General features: G+C 43.2%; 1 protein-coding gene across 1 annotated transcript in view; it reads right to left on the reverse strand.

Annotated features, from left to right (window-relative positions):
* The window catches only part of rnf43 (ring finger protein 43), a 96,219-nt gene extending 73,083 nt beyond the window's left edge, over positions 1-23,136 (reverse strand). The window contains exon 1 of the mRNA XM_030439127.1: positions 21,636-23,136. Coding sequence (XP_030294987.1) covers positions 21,636-21,857 — 222 coding nt within the window. The 5' untranslated portion in view covers positions 21,858-23,136. The remainder of the gene's footprint in view (positions 1-21,635) is intronic.
* Between the last annotated feature and the right edge of the window lie 539 nt (positions 23,137-23,675).

Below are 23,675 nucleotides of genomic sequence, written 5' to 3' on the forward strand. Positions count from 1 at the left end.
TTATTCTGCATCGCCATGACAATATCAGATAAGAGATCTAAAAATATAAGGGGCTAAAGAAACGGGTAGACTATGACAGAGTAAAGCGTGCAGGTTACAATGAATGAATCTGTATGGCGGAGGAAGCGGAGGGAGATAAAACAGGGAAATGCCTGTTTCCATTGCTACTGGATACAAACAGTGGGAACAACAACAACACAGGCCTGGGGTCAGCTCCTCGGTTCACTTTGCTATTGATTCAAGCCTGTGCATGTGGATTATGAGGGTTCTGTGTCCCTTCCATCTATGCTGTATATAAATACCACCTACATGCCATTCCTTTATTAATGTAATCAATTCTTTAAGAGGGGGGCATTGCTAACTATTTCCACTGCTGGAAAAACAAACTTTGATTGTGGTTTTAAAATAGCTGACTGATATTTAACAAATCTTTCATATATTTACATTAGATAAGCTGCCTGAATAACAGTAAAACAACGAACAATGCAAAAGTTTCCAAGCCATATCTCAAGTATGGCTAACAAAGACTTCTGAGACTTGCATTAATGTAAATAAATGCAACTAGTGCAGTGCCCATAGGAAATAAGTATTCCTATAGAAAAGTGAGAGGTTAAGTAGCTTTTTCACGGATGGCAAAATGAGGCTGTGTTTGAAGGTGGGACGTCAGGGATATTTAGGTTTGTTGTGAAATCCGATATTCCAGGGTATAATTGGCTGTTTTTGACTATTTTTGATTTTGCCATTATATTTCATCTTAAAAACTATTTACTTGGTGACATTATTTTCAGCACAACCTCACATGTGTGACTGTACAGTTATTTTTTTATTTTGACAAACTGTATTAACACAATGGCGCTAAAATCACAAAAAAATACATAAAATCCGAGTAGAAAAACGTAAGTTTTTTTTACTGTGAAAACCACAAATATGTTTAACAAACCATTTTTTATTACTTATAATGCAAATATAAATTGTTGTTTGCTAAATATGTGCATAAATGTTAAACATTTACAAAGTTATATGTAACTATTTACATTTAAATGCAGGCAATGCTCAGGTCTGCCTGAGCTCCTTCCAGCTAAATGAAGAGCTGTACTGCCTGCTCCACATTCAGCAGTCTCCTCATCGTTTTGACTCATTAAACAAAAAACCGACTCCACTACACACTAAACACACTACACCAAACACTACATAACACACTAACTATACACTCCAAACACGCTAAATGTCACAAATCTCTCAACTCTCAATATCGCTGTCTCTATCACTGTCTCTACACAGACCGTCGTTGCCTGTCATTCATCCACCTCCGTCCCTCCCACAACTTCCCCCGTTCCTCAACAACCAAACTTGCTGCTTGGACACTATCGTGACAAAAGCCAGTTTTTACCGTTTCTTCCTGCACCAGACACAAAGCAAACGTGACGGCAATGTTCGCGAAAAAGCGTGGCGGACATTATTTACCCTAAGTCCGGTTTTGGACGTGCCAGTGCGTCCGGTCCGTCGACTCGAGAGGTGGGCCGTGTGGGTGGGCTAGCAGCTAGCTACACACGAACATCCACAGATTCCGATTCCACTTTGTTGTCCTGGCGTATCCGGATCTCCTCAGACCCGAACAGACTCGGTCTGTACTCGTTTAGTCTCATTAATCCACAACAGTATAAATCCGCTTGTTTCTTAAGGTATGTCGTGGGCTTGAACTCTGCAGTGATTTGCTCTGGTGCGCACGTGGCTACGGTGTGCAGTGATTGGTGTGCAGTGATTGGCTCTGGTGCTCACTGGACTATGGTGGCTACAGTTGACAATGCTAGTGGAATTGGTAAAGCATTTATGAAATAAAGCCCTGCGATGAGCTGGCGACTCATCCAGGGAGTACCCTGGCCTTCGCCCATAGAGTCACTGGATTTGGCCCCAGTACCCCCGCTCCACCTTGAAAAAAGGTGGTATAAAAGCGGTAACATCATCCGCGACCCGCATGGATAAAGCGGAAGAAAAACGAAACGAAACAAAACGATTTATGAAATAATTTATTAACGGTATCATTGCAGTCCAAACAAATCCGACGTTGCACGCCCTTAAACCACGCAACAGCCATGTTGTAAGTCTCAGGTCAGTCTGATCCTGATTCGCAGAGATATTTGAGGAACACACACACACACACACACACACACACACAGACAGACACACAGATTCCTTGCTTTTATAGAGAGATTGCAGTAAAGCCTACAGCACAGCTTGCCTGCTGAAATCCTGCACTCTTTTCTTTCCATTACCCACTTTTGCCCCAGCATTCACTGCATATGCTATGCATGTGTTAAAAGGGTGTTTCTGTTGAACAGCAAAATCACATCCAAACCAGGGTGGCACTGCACAAAAACAGGTCACAGTGTTTCCACAATGCCCGCACACAAAGTGTCTAAGAGTTAACCGAAGCGATAGGTGGGGCCGAGAGGGAGAGCTTGCAGTGGGCTGCCTGGTGGAACACACCCCTTCACCGGGTAGCCAATGATCTCCAAGGAAAATGTCACCCTGAAAAATGATTGACACGCCACAGCTCTGACTGTTGGTGAATGCTAAGGATGGAACAAGGATTGCATACCCGTGCAGCTAGGAAAACATAACTCACAGCTAGGGTTGCCTCCCGTGTCTCCAGTGCCTCCCATTCAGACCACAGCCGTGCAATACTATACCTGCTAACAAGGCAGTCTGACATTCTGCCTACAATATTTACTTTCCACTGTATTTATGATCTCTGGAGCCAACCTTTCTCATATTCCCTTTTGATTTCCCGGCACATTTCCCTCCGCTGAAGTGCTGTCGCTCTGCTGTGTCAATGATTGTCGGGGCCTGCATCTGAACTTTGAACTGGCGAGGCAAAGGCGCTCTGTCTTGCACACTGCAGCGAGTTCAGGGCTCTAGGTTGGGGGTTAACCCGTTTACGATTCGCACCATAAAGCTTCCTGAAAGGTTGGTCAGGCTGAATGAGTAAGGATGTGTTAACCTTTCAACTTCCCACGCAGCAACAGTACAGGGTCACAGGAAATGGCTACGTGTGTGTGTGTGTGTGTGTGTGTGTGTGTGTGTGTGTTTGAAATTGTGTTCCAGTGTTTGTGAAAAGGCAACTGGATGTGTCTTTCTTCTCCGAAGAGCAGGTGTTTGTGCAAGCTGTCCCAGGAGAGGCACCCTGGCTACAGTGTTGTGAGACCGCTCCCACCTGTGAAGATCAAATATGAGACATTTATTATACAGGGGGGACTTATCTAGCGCTCCCTATCTGATGGGCTATGTAATGGAGAGGCCCTGGAAAGATCCACTTTCACTGCCCTAAAAGGCTGGAGAGGTGACCCAAAAGGAAAACATTATGTGAGAAAACAAAGACGTCGAAGGCGTGGAGGAGAAACCCTCTGAAGGGTTCTGCCCTCTCTCCTCTCTGCTTGCCATGCAGAACCACTGGATCCCTGCAGGGCATATTATGTCTGTGTGTGTGTGTGTGTGTGTGTGTGTGTGTGTGTGTGCGTGCGTGTGGGTGGGTGTTGTGTTTGAGATCTCACTAGTCACCAGTTTTCAAGTTGTGCCTAATTAGACTGTTTAAAGCGATAGTTCTGCATTCGTGAGGTGGTGAGTAACTACGGTTTACACGTAATTATGTGCTGTCAACAGCAGACATTTAAACTGCAGAGTTGTAATTTTATATTATTGTGGCCTATGCATCATTGTGCATATTGTATTGTGAAACCTTTAGAAATACCCAGCCGTAAAGTGCTGCCGCTTTTTGTCCTCTGGGCACCACCGTGACACCAGTAAAGCGATGTCGGCCTTCTCAAAGTCAAAGTCAACCCTCGACTTACAGCGCCGGCCCTTCAGCAAAGGTCTCATGCAACCAACACTTGCTACAGTGCTGCATGCAAACTGTTATATAACCGCCTACAAAGAGCTCTGCAACACAACCAGACTGAAATCAGACTGGATTACTGCCGTCAGGGCATTAAAAACAGGTAATTTAATTGTGGTTGACGCCTGCAAGATCTGTACCTGTTTTGTAACTTTCTGCTTTCGCCCTGTGTGTGACACAGCACGCTGACATTTGCATTCACACACATATTAAGGTCACGTACTGAGTTGACACGTCCTGTTTTAAGCCATGCTAGCACGGGACTGTTGGTCAGTCTCCAACCACTGCCAACCACTTTGGTCCAGTCTCAAGTATTATAAGTATTTCCAGGAAATTTAGTTTAGACAATCATATCCCTATCAAAATGAATTTTATTTAATCTTTGGTGATTCACTACTTCACTTCCATTCACAAAAACATTTGGCTGACCGTATAATAGATGCCTTTCGGCTAATGTACATACAATTGAACCCTAAGCAGTGCAGATTCTTTGCATACGTACATCAAACAGAGGAGGAAAAATGACAGATGGAAGTGACAGATGACATAATACTATTTTTTTTACGGCACTTTCATACTTTCATGTCATAATATTCCTTTCACTACCCTGATACAAAAACGCCATATTTCCACTTTACACAGTGTGATGGTAAATGGACTTTGCTTTGTATGGCACTTTTCGGATCTACTGACCAATCAGGCGCTTTACACTTACTACATTCCCCCATTTACACACATATTCATACACTGATGGCTATGCGAGGTGCCAACCTTAAACCGCTCATCAGGAGGGATACAGCACTATCCAAAGCAATGGAACAGCCATCAGAAGCAATTTGGGGTAATTTAGGGTTTAGTATCTTGCCCAAGGGTACTTTGATATGCAGACGGGGGATCTGGGGGATCGAATCACCAGCCTTCTCTTTAGGCGACGTCCCACTCCGCTTTCTGAGCCATAACAACCCTAAATTGCCCCAGTTGTCACAAAGGATGTCCACTTTGTCTTCTGAATAATCATATAATCAATCTGCTATTTGTACAATCGGTTGCGTCTGGCTGCTAAAAATGTGACAAAAGACAGTACAGCATGTATCTAAAATAACTTTAATACACACCATGAACCACACTCAGGTCAAGGACTAGAGTCACTCACTTGTTGCTTCCATTGTGAGCCCAATCAGTTAGTCCCTGGCATTAAAAGACTGGGATGACAGGGCGGAGAGTAAACACCTCAGAGTTAATTAAAAGCTGCAGAGATAAGGCTGCGATGAGAAGCTACCGTCTCCCCTGCTTTGTCAGGGTATAAAAGGGCCAGGACTTCCTGCTGGGGAGAGGAAGTGAGCTTGGGAGAGGTAGAGGAGGGGGTGAGGGATTATCTCTCCACATTAACAGGCTTCACTGAACCAACAGAGCAGTGTACAGCCTGAGGATATCTGACATCGCACTTTCAGATACAGTCTGCGCCACACACACACTTCAAAGCACTTTGTGTTTACATATCAATTATAAAGAATCAGATTCCAGGTTTAATACACACACAACCATCCACTGTTCAAAGTGTGTTTACATGCCATCAAGAGTGCCATGTGTGCAGACAGATTCGGCCTAATATGGGTGAGCACCTGGTTACAGTGCGATGAGGCTGCCACCTGGTCAAATAAGCAACATAATGCACTCCAATAAACACACAGATGGACACGTTCACAGTGTTCACCTGGCTGCTGTCAGCTCCTGCATTTCTTTTGAAACACAACGCAGAAACACAAAACGCACTGCGGATCTAGGACTTGATTCTATGGTCAAACAGTCAAAAAATAGTAAGTCACTGTACTGTCAGTCTCTGTGCAATCCAAATTTAGATGAACAATATGGCAGCCACATATCAAGATGAGCCAACAGGGGGCATAATAAATACATGACACTGTGAACTCTGAATGTGGCTGACTACATATTTTGGCTCCCTTTTGGATGACCCTACATCATTGGAACTTGGTTGTAATGAATCACTTGTGACATCAAAGACACAAAATGTACCATATAAAACTTCAAATACATCATAGTAGGTCCTGACTTTTACTTGACAGACTCTGTTATACAGTATGAAAATTGAAATATCTGCAACAAAGCTTCACTTGCTTACAAATGTCCCTTGCTCTGGGAAATTCAGGTTGTTCACGCTGATAAAAAGTAAAATAAAATGAAATTCTCTCAGGTTTCTCTTAATGTTTCATCAATTTTCATTGAAGTTACATCTTAAAGCGCATCATTGTATCTCTAATTGGGATTTCTCCTCCATAAAGGTTAATGATAGTTATAAAATTACCTCCATAAAATTGTCTTCTTGTGATCACGACCTACATATCTTACCATCTCGTCAAAACAAATTTATGGCGTTTGCCAGCGTCCAATTGGATTGATACAGATTAAGATTTGAGCTCTAGATCCAAGAGCTGACTTGCTCATTATTTAGCCATTAGACTTTTAAGTCAATAATTGATTGATTTAAAACCTGATTAGTTAGTCGGCCATTCTTTTTCATGTCCGCGGCAGCCTCCTCGTGGATTGACTTTATCAAAATCAAATGGGCAATGAGGCAGGATCTTGACTTAACTGGGAATCTGTCATCTGAAGATAATGAGATAATAAAGTCATGATCATCGTGACATATTATGTTTGAAATCTTAACATAGCAATTTCATTAAATTGTTATCTCAGAATAACAACAGGAGGGCAAAATAGGCTCAAAATTGTGCTATTCCTTTTTGACAGCAGGTTCCAGTCCTGTCATTTAGTTTTAGGAGGAGGGATGACTGTTCACAGATGTGAATTTATGATGTGATCTCAGAAAACTGGTATAAAACATTTATGAGCAAGTACATCCGCTCTCATCATGGGAATATAGCAGCAATCTTAACAATACAATTAGTAGATTGGCAACACCCATTGCTTCATATTTATTACTTTACTTCCAGCTGGCCTTCTGCTTACTTCCATTTAATTAACTGTTTGCTACTTGTACAGTTTGGGTGTCGAAAAGCTCTTATTATCCCTCAGGATACTGTGACTACAGCTTTTGGTACTTCGCCTGAAATGATAACAGAAAATCAATCTGCACCAATTTTAATAACTACTCATATTGTCATATTCTTTAATAATCAATCAAATACCATTTACACTCCACCGTAAACATGCCAACCATGTGCTGGTTCTCTAATGTAAAGATCTGCTCTGTTTTTTAAAATGTATTCATTCATTTATCAAGAAAATAATTGGAAGATAAATCTAAAATGAAAGGAATCATTAGTTACTGTTTGGTACTTTAACCAAACGCTTCAACTGTAAGAAATGTTGAGTTTCAACCTCTGGAATGACGATGAAAATCCATAAAGTTGCTTTTACGAATCTATTACATATAAAATATAATATTGGCCCTTCATAAGAATAGGGAGTGCAGGTATTTCTAATCATGCAAACTAATGGTGTGATGTAAATTACTATATTTCCATTTCCATTCTATGCTAATTTATACACCAACTCCGACAACACTGACAACATTAGTTTCTTTGCAGATTCAGATTATTAATGCAAAATCTATATAGCAATAATTATATATTATGACTAGTACAGTATGGTATATTATCATGGATTAAGCTATTCAAAATATATAGAAGAATTAGCTACACTTTTACTAGCTCCAACATTAGTTATGTACCCAGTAATGCATCTGTATTTATAGTCCAGTGATAAAATATACATGATTCCGCAATGGGCCATTGGGTACCTTAATTATATGTTGATGCTAATACTTACGAACTTTAAAAGGAATATTTGGACTGCGGGACAAGCATTTGAGTAGTTCTCCCACCACTGTACAAACCTGCAACAGATCATTTCAATCCTAATAAAGTGCAGTCGTTTCATGGGTTGAGGTGAAGCACTCCTGTTTCTACTCTCTGACTGTTTTTGCACGGTAACCACACCAAAGAAAACGAATGCAAACATAAAAGGGATTATAAAAAAAAAAAAAAAAGAAGTGCGAGTGGGTGAGGTACCTGCCAAGCACAGTTTAACCAACATGTGCATGTTCAAGCAAGGGGATTAGGAGAATGGGAGGAGAAGGAGGTAGAGAGAGGTAGAGAGAGATAGAGAGAGAGAGAGAGAGAGAGAGAGAGAGAGAGAGAGAGAGAGAGAGTGAGGGAGAGAGAGCGATGGGGGAGACAAAACAGGAGGGAGTGCTCAGATAGTGCTGCGGTGCTGGGATAGGTCTTGCAGCAGAAACTGTGGCTGTGGCCCTTTTGGAAGGACTCCAGGGCTTGTAGTGCAGGTCTCCTTTGATAATGGGCCACAGTATGTGTAAGAGTGTTGGGCTGCAGCCAAGGTACACAGCCTTTTGGTAATAGTTAACAGAGTGGGCAAACAGTGGAAGTCAGCGGCATGGAGGTAGGTCAGAGAACTGCAGTAGACACACTGCTGCCCCCCTCCCTCCCTCCCTCTCAGACAGATCTGGCGTTGCACTGGGACACTTCGCCCGGCTCCTGGCTCTTAGGTTTGAACTGGAGCTTCACAAACATGCTGTTGACTCATATCATATTCATAAACACGCTGTTGACTCAGTGACACGAGTGGAACATTATGTGTCATCCGTGATGTCCGCTGCTACTAGTGGCTGACCATGTCACATCTCATTTGGCAGAGATTATAAACGTTGTTTCTGTCACCGCAAAGTTAGCCTGTCATAGTGATTCCTCATGCTCAAATTAGAGAAAAGAAGTCGTCTGTGTGTAGGTGTGTGTGTGTGTGTGTGTGTGCGCGTCTCGCTTTCAAGTATCCCTGCAGTCCCAGACAGTCCAAGGACTCGCGAGCGGTAGACATGTCATTACCCAATCCTCTGCCAACCTGCTGCTCTAATCTCAGAGTGAGCAGACCAAACACCAAACCACACACAGCTCTGCTTTAGTCTTCAGAGCTGGCTTTCAGAGCTGCTGTGGTGTAATGCTGTGCTAACCCTAACCTAGGGCCCAGAACAAAGAGCAACACCATGCTCCACTCCACTCCCGCACAGCAATCTGGGGGTTTAAATAGCAGGCTGTGAGGGAATGAGGTTTGGCAGCTCCAGACACCAACAGACCGTCTCAAAGTAGAAAAGTAGCCCTAAAAACATGCCTTGTTAGCTGCGCTACTTTTTCGCTGCTCTGGAGCGGCTCCCACTGAGGGGGTTATCAGGTGAATGGCCCCGATGAGACATCATGGCCCCGTTCCCTCAAATACAGACTGCCTTTTGATCCTCCCACCTGATTCCAGTGAAACGCTGCACACCAAGGGCGGCTGACATTGAAACAGCGAGGATCTGTTTTTTTTGTTTGTTTTTTTACTTGGAGGCTGCAGTGGGCCTAATGCTGGAGTAAATGTAAATATGTGGGTTATGTAACCCAGATGTAGATGATATTCCGCCCGCTCTATCACTTCCCTACAAAGTCCCAGTCAGTGGTCAAGGCCATTTGAAGAGAATAATCTGAACACATTCCAAGTGGAAAACCAACACAGCGTGCTGGCATGAAGGAGTCGAGATAGTAATGCATATTTTGAGCGGGTTCAACAATGAAGTCATTTGTGTTTCCGTTGCTGAGTAGAGCTAGTTGTTAGTGTTGGCTGTAGCATACTCTGGGTTAAACATGAGGGGAGTCAGTGACTGTCTAAGCCACGCTCAGAGCACCCTAAACAGCAGACTGTCAGCATTCCTGCTGGGTGCCAAGGTATTTACTTTGGACAAGAGAGGGAGGCACTGTAAGGGACTGCTTCTAATTAGGAGCAGCCAGTCAGGAGGTCATGGCCAATTGGAATGGGTCTCCTAGATACGCAGTCCCCTACTGAGGGCTGTTGGGACAGCACTCCAGGCACAGTAAGGTTTGGGTTAGTTGCTTTTGGAGCGTGTAACAAGGTCACTGCATGGCTGTGCCAAATCACTTATTCCCCCTGGAGTGAGGCTAATAAATGACTGGTGGCAGCATCATTGTCACACGCTTAAAGGGAGAACATCATCCCAAGCAGGAAAACGATGCTGTATAAATAAAAAATCAGCAGTGATCGGACAAAGCATCATCGTCTACTGCAAGTCATGTTTATACTGCAACTAACGAGTTTCATGATCTATTAAGCTGATGATTTTTTTTCGACTGACAGTGACAATTTCCGAGATCCCCAAAGCACTGTTTTCAAATTGTTTCGTTTGTCCAAACAGCAGTTAAACCCAAAGATAATAGATTATCAAAAAAGTGGGCAAATCTGTTTTGGGTTTTTTTTTTTCATTTTTTTATTTTTTTTATTTAGTTGATCAATCAACGAATTGATCGATCAACTAAATGTTGCAGCGCTACTCTGAACTAATGTAAGGTCATGTTTATTTGCTTTAAAGACTACTTTACTCATGTCATGTTTTCACCAAAGCAACTGGGAGCAATGGGTAGAGGTCATCATTTTAAGAGCATACATTTTTTTTACATAGGCTACTGATTTGCTCAGAGATTTTTACCGGCAGTTATTGATGTACAATGTGATCAATGCTGATTGCAAGATCACTCAGGGCCGCTCAGACACATTGGCACACAGACCTTAGATCAGTGGCAGTATCACAGGACCCCACCCTCATAAATTAGGAGTATAATTTGGACGTGTCCTTTAGTCCTGAGTTGGGTCTCCCTCAGAGACTGATTTGGTATGACTAAGAACACAAAGACATGCCCCAGTAACAACTTGTCAATCATCAGTTGGCCATGACCTGAAGCATACGCTGCTAAAATGTCTATTTTACTATACATTGGACCCCAATTTACAAAATGGACACCATGCTGTACTGTAGAGGGCTGGAAAGAGCAATTGAGACCATTATTAGGAAACAAATTATTGATATAAAAAATTCAAGTGAGCGGCAATCTATTTTCTCATAAGTTTACAAACAATCTGACTTCTTTTGGCAACCCCTGGAGTATGATCTGGACCACTGGGGTTCCTGGTGTCAGTAGATGGACAGTGTGAAACATATTTGCGAGCCTGTGCACATGTGCATGTAGTGCCCTAGGCCATGTGACATCAGTTCAGATTCTCTCAACAAGTCACATGGGTACTGGTCTCTGCAGGCCTGAGTGTGCAATTTCAACCAAATCTCCCTGAAGGGGAAGAGGAAGACTCTCCCTGCAGGTGAACGGAGATGAACACATCAGTTAAACACACTTGTCTGGCAGACATACTAACCCTTTGTCTGAGTCAAAAGCATGCACTTTTCATTTAGTCCAGCTGAGAGAACAGCCATCCATCATGCTGGCAAGCATGTGACTGGATGTGCGATGATCAGCCATGTTCAAAGAGAGCAATCATTCACCTCCCGCTCGCACAGCAGTCATTAGGAGCAGACGAGCAGCTGCAAATGGCAAAAATACAGCCTCATTTAAGGCCAAAAACGTAAATTAAGTAGTTTTCTTGTTGTTTCTTCAGTGTTTTGTATTGTGTTCCCTCAAACAACACAGGGTGGTGTTGTGGTTTTCCATTCCCATCACTAGCTGCATCAACAACAGGCCATCTTAAATCAAAAAGTTTATAGTGCGGGCTGACAACTCTGTTCACACTGTAACCACAACTGTATTCCTAGATTGAAAACTTACCTCGAGTCTCCGTGGAATTATAGGTTTTGTAAACTACTATATAAGCTAGACCATCAGAGAAGGCCACAGATACAGTCATACATCCGTCTTTCCTGAAATTTTCCTGAAATCATGAAATGAAATGAGTGCACAGAGCCTTAGCTTAGTGCCTCCTTCATCACACACGCTGACTGCAACATGTCCACGTTCACCGCGCTGCCATCTGGCCAAAGATACAGAAGTATCTGCTACTGTACCACCAGGCTACCGGGCAGCTTTTTTCCCCAAGGCTGTGACCCTCCCAAACACATCCTCAATGCTCCGTTACCCCAAAAACTTTTTACCTTGTGTGACATCAGTATAAAAAAGCCATACACTGGCAAATTGTTAATAAAAAAAATAAGAAAATATTGGTTTGATTCCAGTTTATTGATGATCGTATCAGAGAAAGTGATATGATTAATTGCTGAATCACTTTCTTGTCTCACCCCTACACTTCATCAATACTAACTAATATAATACTACTAATGTTCCCAAAAATAATTCAACTGGCAAAACACAGAGGGGCTCTGATTGTGACACAGTTACAAGAAACATAATGTCTTTGTCACCACAGCTGGCACTGCATTATCTTCAAAATCACTTTGTTTGGCTGCGCTGTAAACAGCCCAGTCGCTCTCCTGTAGTATTTTTAGCTGCTCTACAATTGTTTGATGTCCCATGAATTGTACTATCAAACAGCACTTGCTGTAAGCACCAGTAACCACAAGTGTTGACTCATCAACCAGGACTGAATTTTTAATTATAAGAACCTTAACTCACTCTTTCAGCCCGGCCCTGCACTACATTTTCAGTTGAGTATTGCGCGGGTTGTTATTGTTTTACTCGTTATCTACCACATATCACATCCCATGTTGAAGTGAACTAACACACCTGGCCACACTACAGCACCAACTAAAACTAACACGACCGTAATGGGTGGCACGTGGCCTTCATGAGAGTGATAGTGTGTATTACGGTACTGAACGGCCATAGTGGACAGATTTTTGCCGCTGGGATCTCAACACTTCTCATATCGTTTTGGCACAGCTTCGTTTTCTGACACGAGACAGAGTCAGACTTGAGTCTCTCATTGAGAAAATCTGACATTCGTATGCAGCTTTTCTAATTCAATAAATCACACACTGCATGAGGCAGGGAAGTATGAGGTCCATTATTGAAAGTAACACTGAAGTCTTTCTGAGAAGAAGGCTGACGGGGGGAGAAAAAAAAAAAGAAAAGAAGGTCAGAAACGGGACATGCTGGTTACTGTTGGAAGTGACCATGTGACTCTTCGAGACATAAAGCATTTTTTGTCAGCAGCGTTATCTCCCTGGATCTGGGGTTACAATATGGCTTTTGTAGTCATGCAGCACTGAAAGATCTAAGTCACTTTGATCTTGCTTAATAGAGTTTGGTAAATGATCTCAGTATGGGAGCTCCGCCTTCTGTGCACAGACACATACACTCACACACACACCATGGACACACTTACAAAGACTCACTCAGGCTTGTACATACACACACACACACACACACACATAAAGAACCAGACCGTCGCACAGGTGAAAGCTCCTCTTCTTGCGGATCGTTGAGCCAAGCATTCAAGCAGAAAAGTACAAAATTTGCTTCCCCTCACAAGACCTCACTGTGCTCACTGCAGATTCTGCTCTTTTAACAATATCGCTCTGCAGCTCCGATGCAAGTGCATCTGTCATAAACATCCAGCGCAAACAGTTTGAAGCTTCTCAAACAGGAACCAAACAACTTCATATGAAATGACGTCTCTGAGAGGTGCTATTGGTTCATTTGCCGAGGCGGCAAGGCACAGAGCCGTGCAAAAAAAGTGACTGAAGGAGCCACGGGGAGCTGGAGAGAGGGAGGGCAGTTTGTCAGGGAGCATTTATCTGTGGTATGGTGATGACTCTTTTCCTCCAACCTCTCAGCAAACTAAGCGCTTCCTGGCCTTTGAGTGCACGTAGCCTTATTTGTCCTTGAATCTAAAGCACACGCAATGAATTACAACCGTTTTAAAGAGCTGTCAAGAAACAAGAGAGGGCTGGTTAGAGAAGAGGAGGTGAGGAGGAGGAATTTGAAGCTGCGCTGTGGGAGAAAGAGGAGCGAGACAAACAGAGAAATGAAAAACTGCGCCGGAGCTTCGGAGCCTTTGATGTTGGCGGGGGCAGAGAGGGCTGCTCTTGCCACTACAGGCGGGGAGGAAGCATTAGTGAGCGACATTTAGCTGAAACCAACAGAACTGTATCTGTCTAATGATAACACAGCTAGCAGAGAGGAGATCCCGACTAGGGGCAAGCAATGTGGCCAAAAAATAACATTAATTTGCAAACACAATCCACAATCTGAGCTGCGATCGTTTTTGGCAAAATCTCCACCATGTTGCTAGCTGTAACTTATGCATTTTCTACAGTACTCTGCCCAAAGAAGAGCCAGGTGAAGCAATCAGTAAATTAATCATTATGTGAAGTTCGGAAACAAGAGGGGGGCGTTAAATACCGCAATCTCTGCGATTGCTTGAAGGTTCTGGGCGCCTTTAAACGATCACAATCTAAAATCATCAGGTCTGTCCACCCTTGGTCCCAAGTCATTAAGAAATATCATCGGGGGAGCATCAATGTCTGTTGAAGCGTCTGTACAAATCTGTCTAATACATGTGGTTATTTCAAAAGGTAGAAGAAAACTGACCTGCTGGTGGCGAGATAAAAAGTCAAAGGATCACCAAAGAAATTATGATTTAGCCTCTGGGCACCATGAACATCTGCACCAAATTTGAGGGTAATCCATTCAACAGTTGTTAGCAAATTTTAGCATGGACCAAAGCGGGGAACTGACATGACTGGCACTGCCATGCCTCAAGCCATTTCATTAGCATGTCCAAAACTAGCTCTGATGTGTTCAAGTTCGCTAACTTTGTCTCGAAAGTCTGGAAGAGAAGGCAAGATGGATTATTTCCTCTCTGGAATTTCTACCACACAAACTACATTCTAGTACAAGTCTTCGTCAAAATAATACCTTTTTTGCATTTTAACCTAGTTTAAAAAATGTGATTAACAGCAAAGCTTTTTTTTTTTTATATCAGTATCATCAGTATAATTATTCCATTCTTAACAATACCTTTTTGTCTTATTGGTTTTTATCTCATCTTGTGTTTTAATGTATGTACTACCTTCTTGTGTTTTCTCATGTATGATCTATATTTTCAATTACACACATGCGTTAACTATTTCAGGACCTTCAAGTAGTACTGATTTAACGGAATGTATGATGTCTAAAAGCTTGTGCTGGTTAGCGGTGGCTGTATGGATGACTAAATAATAAAATATTTATTCATTCATAAATTGTATTAATGGTGAAACAGGGGGCAGGTTACGAAACTACATCTGAATGACGATTAAGCCTTTGCCTTGCGGAGAATACAAAACAGGAATGTTCAACTTTCCCACCAGTAGGCTACCACATGAATTCTCCTCCCATGTGGTGCCATTGTAATCTGTTACTGCAACATGGTTCTCTGTAAATCTCTATAAATGTTGCCTTGATCCCCAGGGAGGGGATAGCTTGGCCTCCACGCCTGCTATGGATCAGCAGACTTTCCTCTGTACTCCCAGTGGATCGGTTTCAACTCGATGGTTGAGGACAGGTGCTTCACTTGACCTGCACTGTCAGGGCAAATTCAGAAAGGTCGCACAACATACCCATCACACTGGGAATGCAAAAATGCTAAAGTATTCTCAACTGCTGTTGAACCGCAGAAATTTTACATAATTGAATTCCACTCACCCTGAAAGCACCCTTGCCCCGCCTGGCCCTATGTCAGGTACGGCAGCATCAAAGGAAAACAAACGTATGTGTGTGTGTATGTGTATGTGTGAGTATGTGCGTGCATGTGCTCTTTTATAGTCAGCGAAGACTCACTCCAATCCATTGTAATGGATGCGTGGCTGCATACTGGCACAGCTTAAAAGAGCTGCGAACATTCGCTGCTCCTTCAGTGGCCTGGTGGTTTCTCAGAGGGACAGACAATAAAAGCTCTCGAAAAGAAGGGCGAGACAAAGCCTGTGTCATTAACATTTCGTTTAAGTGTGTGTTTATGTGTGTGTGCATGTGCGCGCCAAGTTTCTCCACCACTCTCAGATCAATCAATTGTGCAAATGTGAAAACACACACAAGCCTACAATACAAGATTTGGTAAAGTTGCTTTGTTTCTGCTCTGATGTTCCGTTTTTCCTCTTCCGTCCTTGGTTCAAGGACAAGTCCAGTAGTAATGCCTTTACCATGCTACATTGTGTGTGTGTGTGTGTGTGTGTGTGTGTGTACTCAGCATATAATGGAATTAATGTAAGTATGGGACTCTTTTGCATAAATGTGTCAGGAATGTGATAGTTTCTCTTTCGATAGACTGTCCCTCATTATTTGCATGAGGAAAGCTATGAAAAGTAGAAAAGAATGTGTTGTATAACATTCACAAATTCCAGACCTGGTCTAATGACTTAAAAAGAAGGGGGCCGGCAGGATTAAGAGATTTGCCATGTTTCCCCTACCTGCCTCTCCCTTCTTCCCCGTGCCCTATGAAACATCCCAACAGCCATCTCTTGTGGAAGAGGGTGGACAGGACAGCGCTAGCCCCTGCTTCCTGTGCTGCAGGCTGCAGCTTTGTCAGATCCCCGCTCAGGAGAAACCATTAGTCCAGAGCTTGTCTGATAGGTTGGACACACGTGGGGGTCTGCTCAAGGCAGTAGCCAGAGGCAACATGGAACTGTAGTCTCAGATCACTAGAGGAAGGAGACGATAGAAAAGCAATGGCAGGCCAGCTGAACTGATGACCATATGGAAATACAAAAGACAAACACGTCTTGACAGGAGATCTGTGTGAGCCGGCAACATCAGGGAACATAGATGACCTCTGCATTAACAGCATTGAGCAGGCTTCTTACGTCATATGCTGTCTTTAAAGTTGACTTTTTTCCCTGAATGGCTTCCCTTTCTACAAAAACAGCAGGTAATCACAGAAAAGTCAGCATTCCTTTTAACTGACGCTGTGGCGAAGCAGGGGGAAATTGTGAGCTTATAGCGATTTCATTTATAACCTTATGGATCTGCCAGTGCCGCCGAGGGGTAGACAGGACACATGGCGACGTGACTCGACTTCTGTTTATGTTGAGGTCTCATATGGTCTCCATACCAGTGGACATGGCAGAGCTTTGCATGCCGGACATGAGCGGCGTGAATGTAAACTGAGGCTTGCAGGAAAATTCAGAGCAGGCCTCTTCCACTCTATTCTCGCTGTTACTGTACTGTAGACATACGAATCCGACTTCAGTGAGTGGATCTGTTGGCTAAATGCATGGGTTTATACCTGCAGGGTGTTGCAGATTCATTAGAAAGCTAACACCTGAATGTTTCTAGGATATTTCTATATATTATTGTAAAGATATTCCGTTAAGCATTGCAATTCATTCACAGCCCTGTTGCTGCATAGATAAAGTTTTCCAAAAACTTAACAGAAGCGTAAACCAAGTGACCATATTTGGACGAGAGGTAAGAGGTGAAGATGATGCTGGTTGATATTACTGATAACCCGAGGACATACTATGGTAGCAACTGGTCATATCAAGGTAGCTACGCCCCTTAAGAATAATCTTAAAAAATTGTTGCATTAGAAATGGGGCCATAATTGACTAAATGTACATCATGTTGGGTTGAAGAAGACTTGAAACCACAGATTGAGACCACAAACTCACAAGGAAACTGTTTACTGAGGTTAATAAATCCAATGAGAAGCCTGATTTTCTCATAAGCTCACATACAATCCAACTTCCCTTTGAAACCAAATGAAGTTGCCCCCTGCTGGCCATTGCTTTTCAGGTCCAGAGGCTCTGTCCATATGTCATCCACTTTATTCAAAGGCCCCGTTGGTACCTTGCGTTAGTTATGGGTGCAACTTCCAAAACCGGCATTTATCATGGTAACAGGATGCTCAGTCAAAAATCAGCAACTTCAAAAATTGATATATATATAAAGCTAAAGAGCTTCAGGCACATGCTTTAGTTAAAAATTTTAAAAATAACAACAGGAAAAAAAAATATATATTGTATTTATATAAAAGTAAAATTATGTCCAGCAGCGCCTCCAACAATGTAAAGCAGTGAGGAGCTCTGAGGAGCTCTGGCCAGGCTGTTATCTCAACCAGGGAGATAGGAAGTACGGGCAGGAAATCTAGAGGGAGGGGGAGGAGAAGGCCCATATGGGAAGTGCAGTGTAAACAGTCTCAGTTTTTAATCATCCCAGCTCACGTTCGGAACTGGACACACTTTGATGTTCTCCCTCAGCGCCCCCTCCGCCCTCCCATCCCTCGTTCCCAAACGGCCACGCTGAGAGCCAGCCAGGGAAACACGCAGATAGCGGCCTGGGACAAGCGGACGGCTCAGGGAGGGACGGGGAGGCATTCAGTACCTTGTGGGACACTGAGAAGGGAGACGAAAGAATGTGAAGTGGTGCAGAGTTAACTGGTGTTCAGTCAATTGCCTGGCCTGCCTTAATTATAGCTGATGTATTTAAGGGAGCTCTCAAAGGTCAATGCAACATTTCAAAGTACAAAGACCCAAAAGCAAAGCGGAAGGAAGAAAAGAAAGTCAAGATGGCTTTTGTGATCTCCTTTAATTGGGCATAATGCCCATTAGAGGATAAACTCCAATTCCTTCTGTCAACAGAGGCCAGAGGATGGTTGACAATCGTCTCAAGTTCAAAGTTGTCCCAGAAGCCTTTGCACTTCTCCCCTTGTCATAGCTTAATCTTGGAAAGGGGGGAGAGAGTCAAAATTCCTCAGTACTTGTATTTATCCAAATAGTGCTGGCCATACCCCAGCCAGTGTTCCAATGAACATGTTCATTCAGAGGACAGGGCATACTTCCAGGGAGATCACAGTTTAACAGATCAGAGGAAGATACGTACGAAAGCAGAGTCTTGTGACTTGAATAAACTGAGGGAAACTGGGAACTTCTTCTGTCCCAAGTGCTCTCTAGAGTTTGTTCCTTACATGTGTTCACAGACATAATCAAAACAGGATCTGATGATTTACAAAAGAGCTGCCGTTCAACCTCTACAAAAGTCCAGAAAACTAGGTTTGTTCCTCTGATGCTGCCTGAAATGTTGGAAATGGTATCGGCAAGTATGTGAGTCAATGCACTGATCGGTGTATGCAACGTAATTCATTAGAAATGTGACTTGCTACTTGCCTGCCAATTTCCTGTACACCTGTTTGCAACTTGACAGATTTTTTTTTTACAGCTCAAGAAGCCAATATGCACAGACAGCAGAAGACTTGTGGAGCTCCGAGCACATCCCTAATATTTTATCAATACAGGGTTAGTAGTATACAGCTTTTAATATTGGGTATTGGATCAGTAACAGGTATTGGCCAATACATAAAGTTCAGGTATCAGAATTAGCATCGAGAAGAAAAAATGATACTAGTACATTTCTACAAAAAGCTAAAATCCATGTATCCAAGTATTTTTCCACCTTGTACAAATACAAAAAGTTGCAAAGTTTTTTGAATGAAATATTTGTTTAACTTCTAATGCCGTATGCTGATTCCCAAACCATTAACCTCCAAAATGAGACAAGTCTAATAATACAGCACTACAACCTAAGATGTAGATCTTCATCAGCGTGACCGTAGCTTATAAAAAGTGGTCGTCATGCTCTAGTGTGGTCCAAAGTAAAACTCAGAGGGACTCCTAAAGTTCACACACTAAACTCATTAGCAGGAATTAAGCCTTGTTGAGTACATGCATCAAACAATTTCGCTTAGACACAGTCAGGCAGAGAACCCCCCCTGCACACATACACGCGCACACACACACACACACAGACACACACACAACACAAGAAACATAAAGCAAGACCGTAAAGCAGCCTGCAGAGGTAGCGAGGACCTGTTGGAACAGGCCTAAGCTGCAACAAAGAGCATCCTGCAGCATAACACCACCTCTGTGGACTGTGGGAACAGGCTGGGAAGAGAGAGTCTCACCAAAGTATACCTTTCTAACCTTGGACAGAACCACAATCAATGGTCTGCCTTAAGGGAACAAGAAAACAGAAGCGTGAACAAAACCAACCAAATGTACAGCCAGCAGAAAGGAAAGAGAAAGGACCTTATCAGCAGAGGATTAGGCTGTCACCATTCTGACAATGACAGAGATAAAAATATTGGTTTGAATGTAGCAACGGTGAACCTTCCTTCCTTCATAGCTTTAGGGAAATCCAGAGAGATATCACTTCTGCAATCTTAAAGTTCTCATGCCAACGTGTTGCCTAATAAGTAGTAAGTACAGTATGCAGCTGAGGCTGTTCACTGAGAGTTATAGAGGGTTATAAAACTTATATTTACTCCACAGCACATTTTTATTTTGGCCCATGGAACATGAAATACCTGCAAGGTTTTAAGGGGAAAAAAATACAGAAAGCTGGAAAATCCCAGAAAGCTGGAAGCGTCTTTGATCTCAGCTGCACCGTGATATGCATCTGTAACATGTTGTCAACCTCACACAGACATTAAAGCCAAATTGGTTTTAACCAGAGAGGAAAACAGCAATGGCTTTTCACCATGCTTAATACTTGGCTTTCTCCGTGGACAAGCCATGTAAATCCTTATCAATTATGGCAAACTGCAGCATCTGGCTTGCCATTCACAAAACCTCCCACGCCTGCTGAGTGAGAAGAGACAAGATCCTGCAGTGCCTCATATCTGTCGTCCCGTCTCTTTGGAGACGGTAAATAAATTGACACAGCCGAGCTTTATGGCCTGGGAGCCCTAATCCACTCCTGAATCCTAAATATGCTGCACACTGAAAAGAGCGCATACTTCACATTTGCAGGGTAACAGCATGCTTTTTCCATACTGGGACAAAAAAACACTTTAGCTTCAAGTGCAGGTTTGCAAAAGTCTAAACACGATATGTAGTGTTGTCTAACAGTTTTGGACCCCGCCTTGATATTATAAATGTTGGAAGAGCATTAGATGCCATAAATAGCAACTGCAAAACAAAGCAGTCACTTTAGATAAATACACCTACACAGGCTGGCAACCTCAACCCAGCCCTGTTTTCAGGGCTCAGTAAAAATAGACTAAAAACAAACTAACCTCAATAACACCTGTATGTCATCGCTATTGTTTAAGGAATTTCGATATTCTGTCATCACATGCTGAGTGCTGAGTGGGAAGTGTGCTGTTGTCTGCAGCAGCTCTTGGAAACATACCGTGTACTGTAACTCATGATCACTACAGTATTTTTCATGGCATATAGCAACAAGTCCAGGTGTTAACATCATTTGGTTTATCAGACAGTGGATGCTGTTACTGTTTTTTAGGTTAGAAAAACACGTGGGGCCAGCAGTCACCCCACAGAGGGTCTGAGGCACTGTAAACAAAACTCATTTTCAAATGAATTATTTTTACACGGACCACTCCTCATTGATCGGCTTGCATATCAAGTTATTACCTTCCAGTTGGCATATTCCAACTGCGAAGGAAGCAGAGAGTAGTCCAGTAGATCTTTTCAGGGGGGGTTTCAAAGCATGAAACTGTTTCATTTGACTGTTTTTTGATAGAATAATATGAGAGAATTAGTGGCCAATTAAACAACAATTAAATTTAATTCAGTAATCCTGATTTAAATTCTGACTCTCCTAATTGTCTGTACACTTGTTAAATGAGATTGCCATTACAAATAGGCATTTGAAAAGATATAATAGGGCAAGGGATGCCAAGAGGTGAGGCTGTCTTTTAAACACAATGCATGAGCTGGAGACTAAATATTCCCACCTATTCACGTTGCTGAAGTGTCTTTGAGCAAGGCATTCAATCCCAAACAGCCCTGATGGCGCTATTCATTTCAGAGGGGAGCCTGTGGAAACTTTGAGCCCAGTGAAACTCCTGAATGACAACAGGTGTCCCCTCGTGAATACCTGAGAGAATTCCTCCTTTTGGGGGGTTATGTGTGGGGGTGAATGGTAAGTACACTGTGTAATACTGCTTAATGACACATTACCTGCATTAGTTTTCCCTCCGCGTAGCCGGCACTTCCTCCCACGAACACCCCCTCCAGGGTGATGGGCTTCCCCGTCGGATCGTGGTTCAGCAGTGCCACCTTGATGACCGCTCGCAGGGCCGGCCGCTCGGGCTCCAGGCCCGGCTGGCCCAGCACCACCTGCAGGGCCGCTATGAGCAGCCACGGCCAGAGCCCGGCCAGGCGCCGCTGGGGGACGGTCATGGCCTCGGCTGTAGCGGCGGTGCCCTGCCGCACATGGTGGACTTCAAAGCAGGCAAGCACCGCGGATAGACGAAAACGGAAAGGATATGCTTCTGTGGTTGTACGTCCCACTTCTTCTTTCAGCCTCGGCGACTACTGCGAAATCCTAAGTTTCAAAACTGGAGAGCCATCACAACTCACGCGTGAATGTCCCAAAACTTCCATTCAGCACCAGAGTTAATATTCAGACTCTAGTTCGGCTTTTTGTTTGTTTTTGTTTTGTTTGTTTTTTTTACAAATACATATCTCTCAGTGCCCACATGGAGCGGACTGTACGTTCCGAGATAAACCAGGCTTGAGTGAACTTTAATCCAGTGTCATTAATGTTGAGAGGCCGAGCGCTGTACGCTCAGATGCGCCGCGGAGACACGTTTTGTTGTTGTGTCACAGCTAGAAGTGTGCCGTCGGTCTTCGCGAGATAAACAAGTGTCCTCGTTTGTAACGTGTTTGCCTCGGAGTCGAGCCGCCGTATCCTCTCCCGCAAGAGCAGGTCCAGTCAACACCGGGATCGATACTCATCCGTACCCTTTATATCACAGTGTGCACCGGTCACTGTACCGCGGCTCGACAAACAGCGTCAGAACACAGCACATCCCGCGGCCGACACATTTTCTGGATAAATCCACAAGAAACGCACCACTTGAACTTCAGAGGCTGGGCTACAGGTTGCCGCCGGAAAAGTTATCCGGCACGCTGACAGATAATGACGTGCCAACAAGTTGGGTAATAATTTTTTTTTTTACAACCAAGGAGTTGCGAAAAATAATCCTCGAAGACGGTTGTTGGAAGCAGCGCACCGCTTTATGTAATTATTAAATCAAACAAGCGGCCCGCTGCCTTACTTCACTTGATACTGGGTGATTATTCAGGGTCTGAAACCAAAGAGACTTCTGTAACAGACCCGCAGACTCACTTTCTAAAGTCGCTCTTCATTTAAAACTTACTCAGCGTCAAAATAAGAAAAGAAAAGAAACAGGCATTCCCCTCTTTATTCTGTGCCTCCGCTGCTCTGACAAATGAGATACGATCCTCCTGAGAGCTCAGAGGGGAAAATGAATCGTTCATCAAAATCATCAACGATTAAAGAGTAGAGGCGCGAAGAAAAAGTGCGGAATAAAAGTGGTCCAAACTCCTCAGGAACTCCATTTAAAGTGGGAAAAGTGGAGAGACGCCGTGTACAGTAGTGACACCGTCCCAAAAGTCTACCTCCCGGACTGTCTCTCGCTCCCCTGGGATCTCATTGACAGTCTCTACCTGCTCACTATCCCGATGCCTTCGCGTGCTGTCGGAGATTTGGGCTTTGGAAAGACTGCGCACATGACCGAACACTTTGTGTTAGGGGAAGGGGGTTTTGTGTAACCAAACTTGTTTAGATGGAGGAGAAAAGATGCAATCAAATGGTGTTATCGATGCTGTAAGTTGTTATTATGACGCTACGCAACTATTGATCTTATCAGCCATTTTGATAATCTATTTCTCTCTCATAACTCTCTAATTCCAGCTTCTTAAAATGTTATTGTTTTCAGGTTTCTTTACTCCTCTACTAAAGTTATCTTACTAACTTTGAGTTGTGGACAAAACAAAACATTTGAGGACACACTGATCGACATTTTCATCACTCTGACATTTTAAAAGCCAAAAATGAATGGATACAATTATAGACGGATTAATCAACAATCAAAGTAATCATTGGTTGCAGCCCCACAACTGGTATTTCCTCCTCCTTTCTTGCATTTTCATGTCAAATTTCTTGCTGTAATATTAAACCAAACGCACAAT

This window comes from Sparus aurata, chromosome 13 (assembly GCF_900880675.1).
Source record: "Sparus aurata chromosome 13, fSpaAur1.1, whole genome shotgun sequence".
Lineage (NCBI taxonomy): Eukaryota > Metazoa > Chordata > Actinopteri > Spariformes > Sparidae > Sparus > Sparus aurata.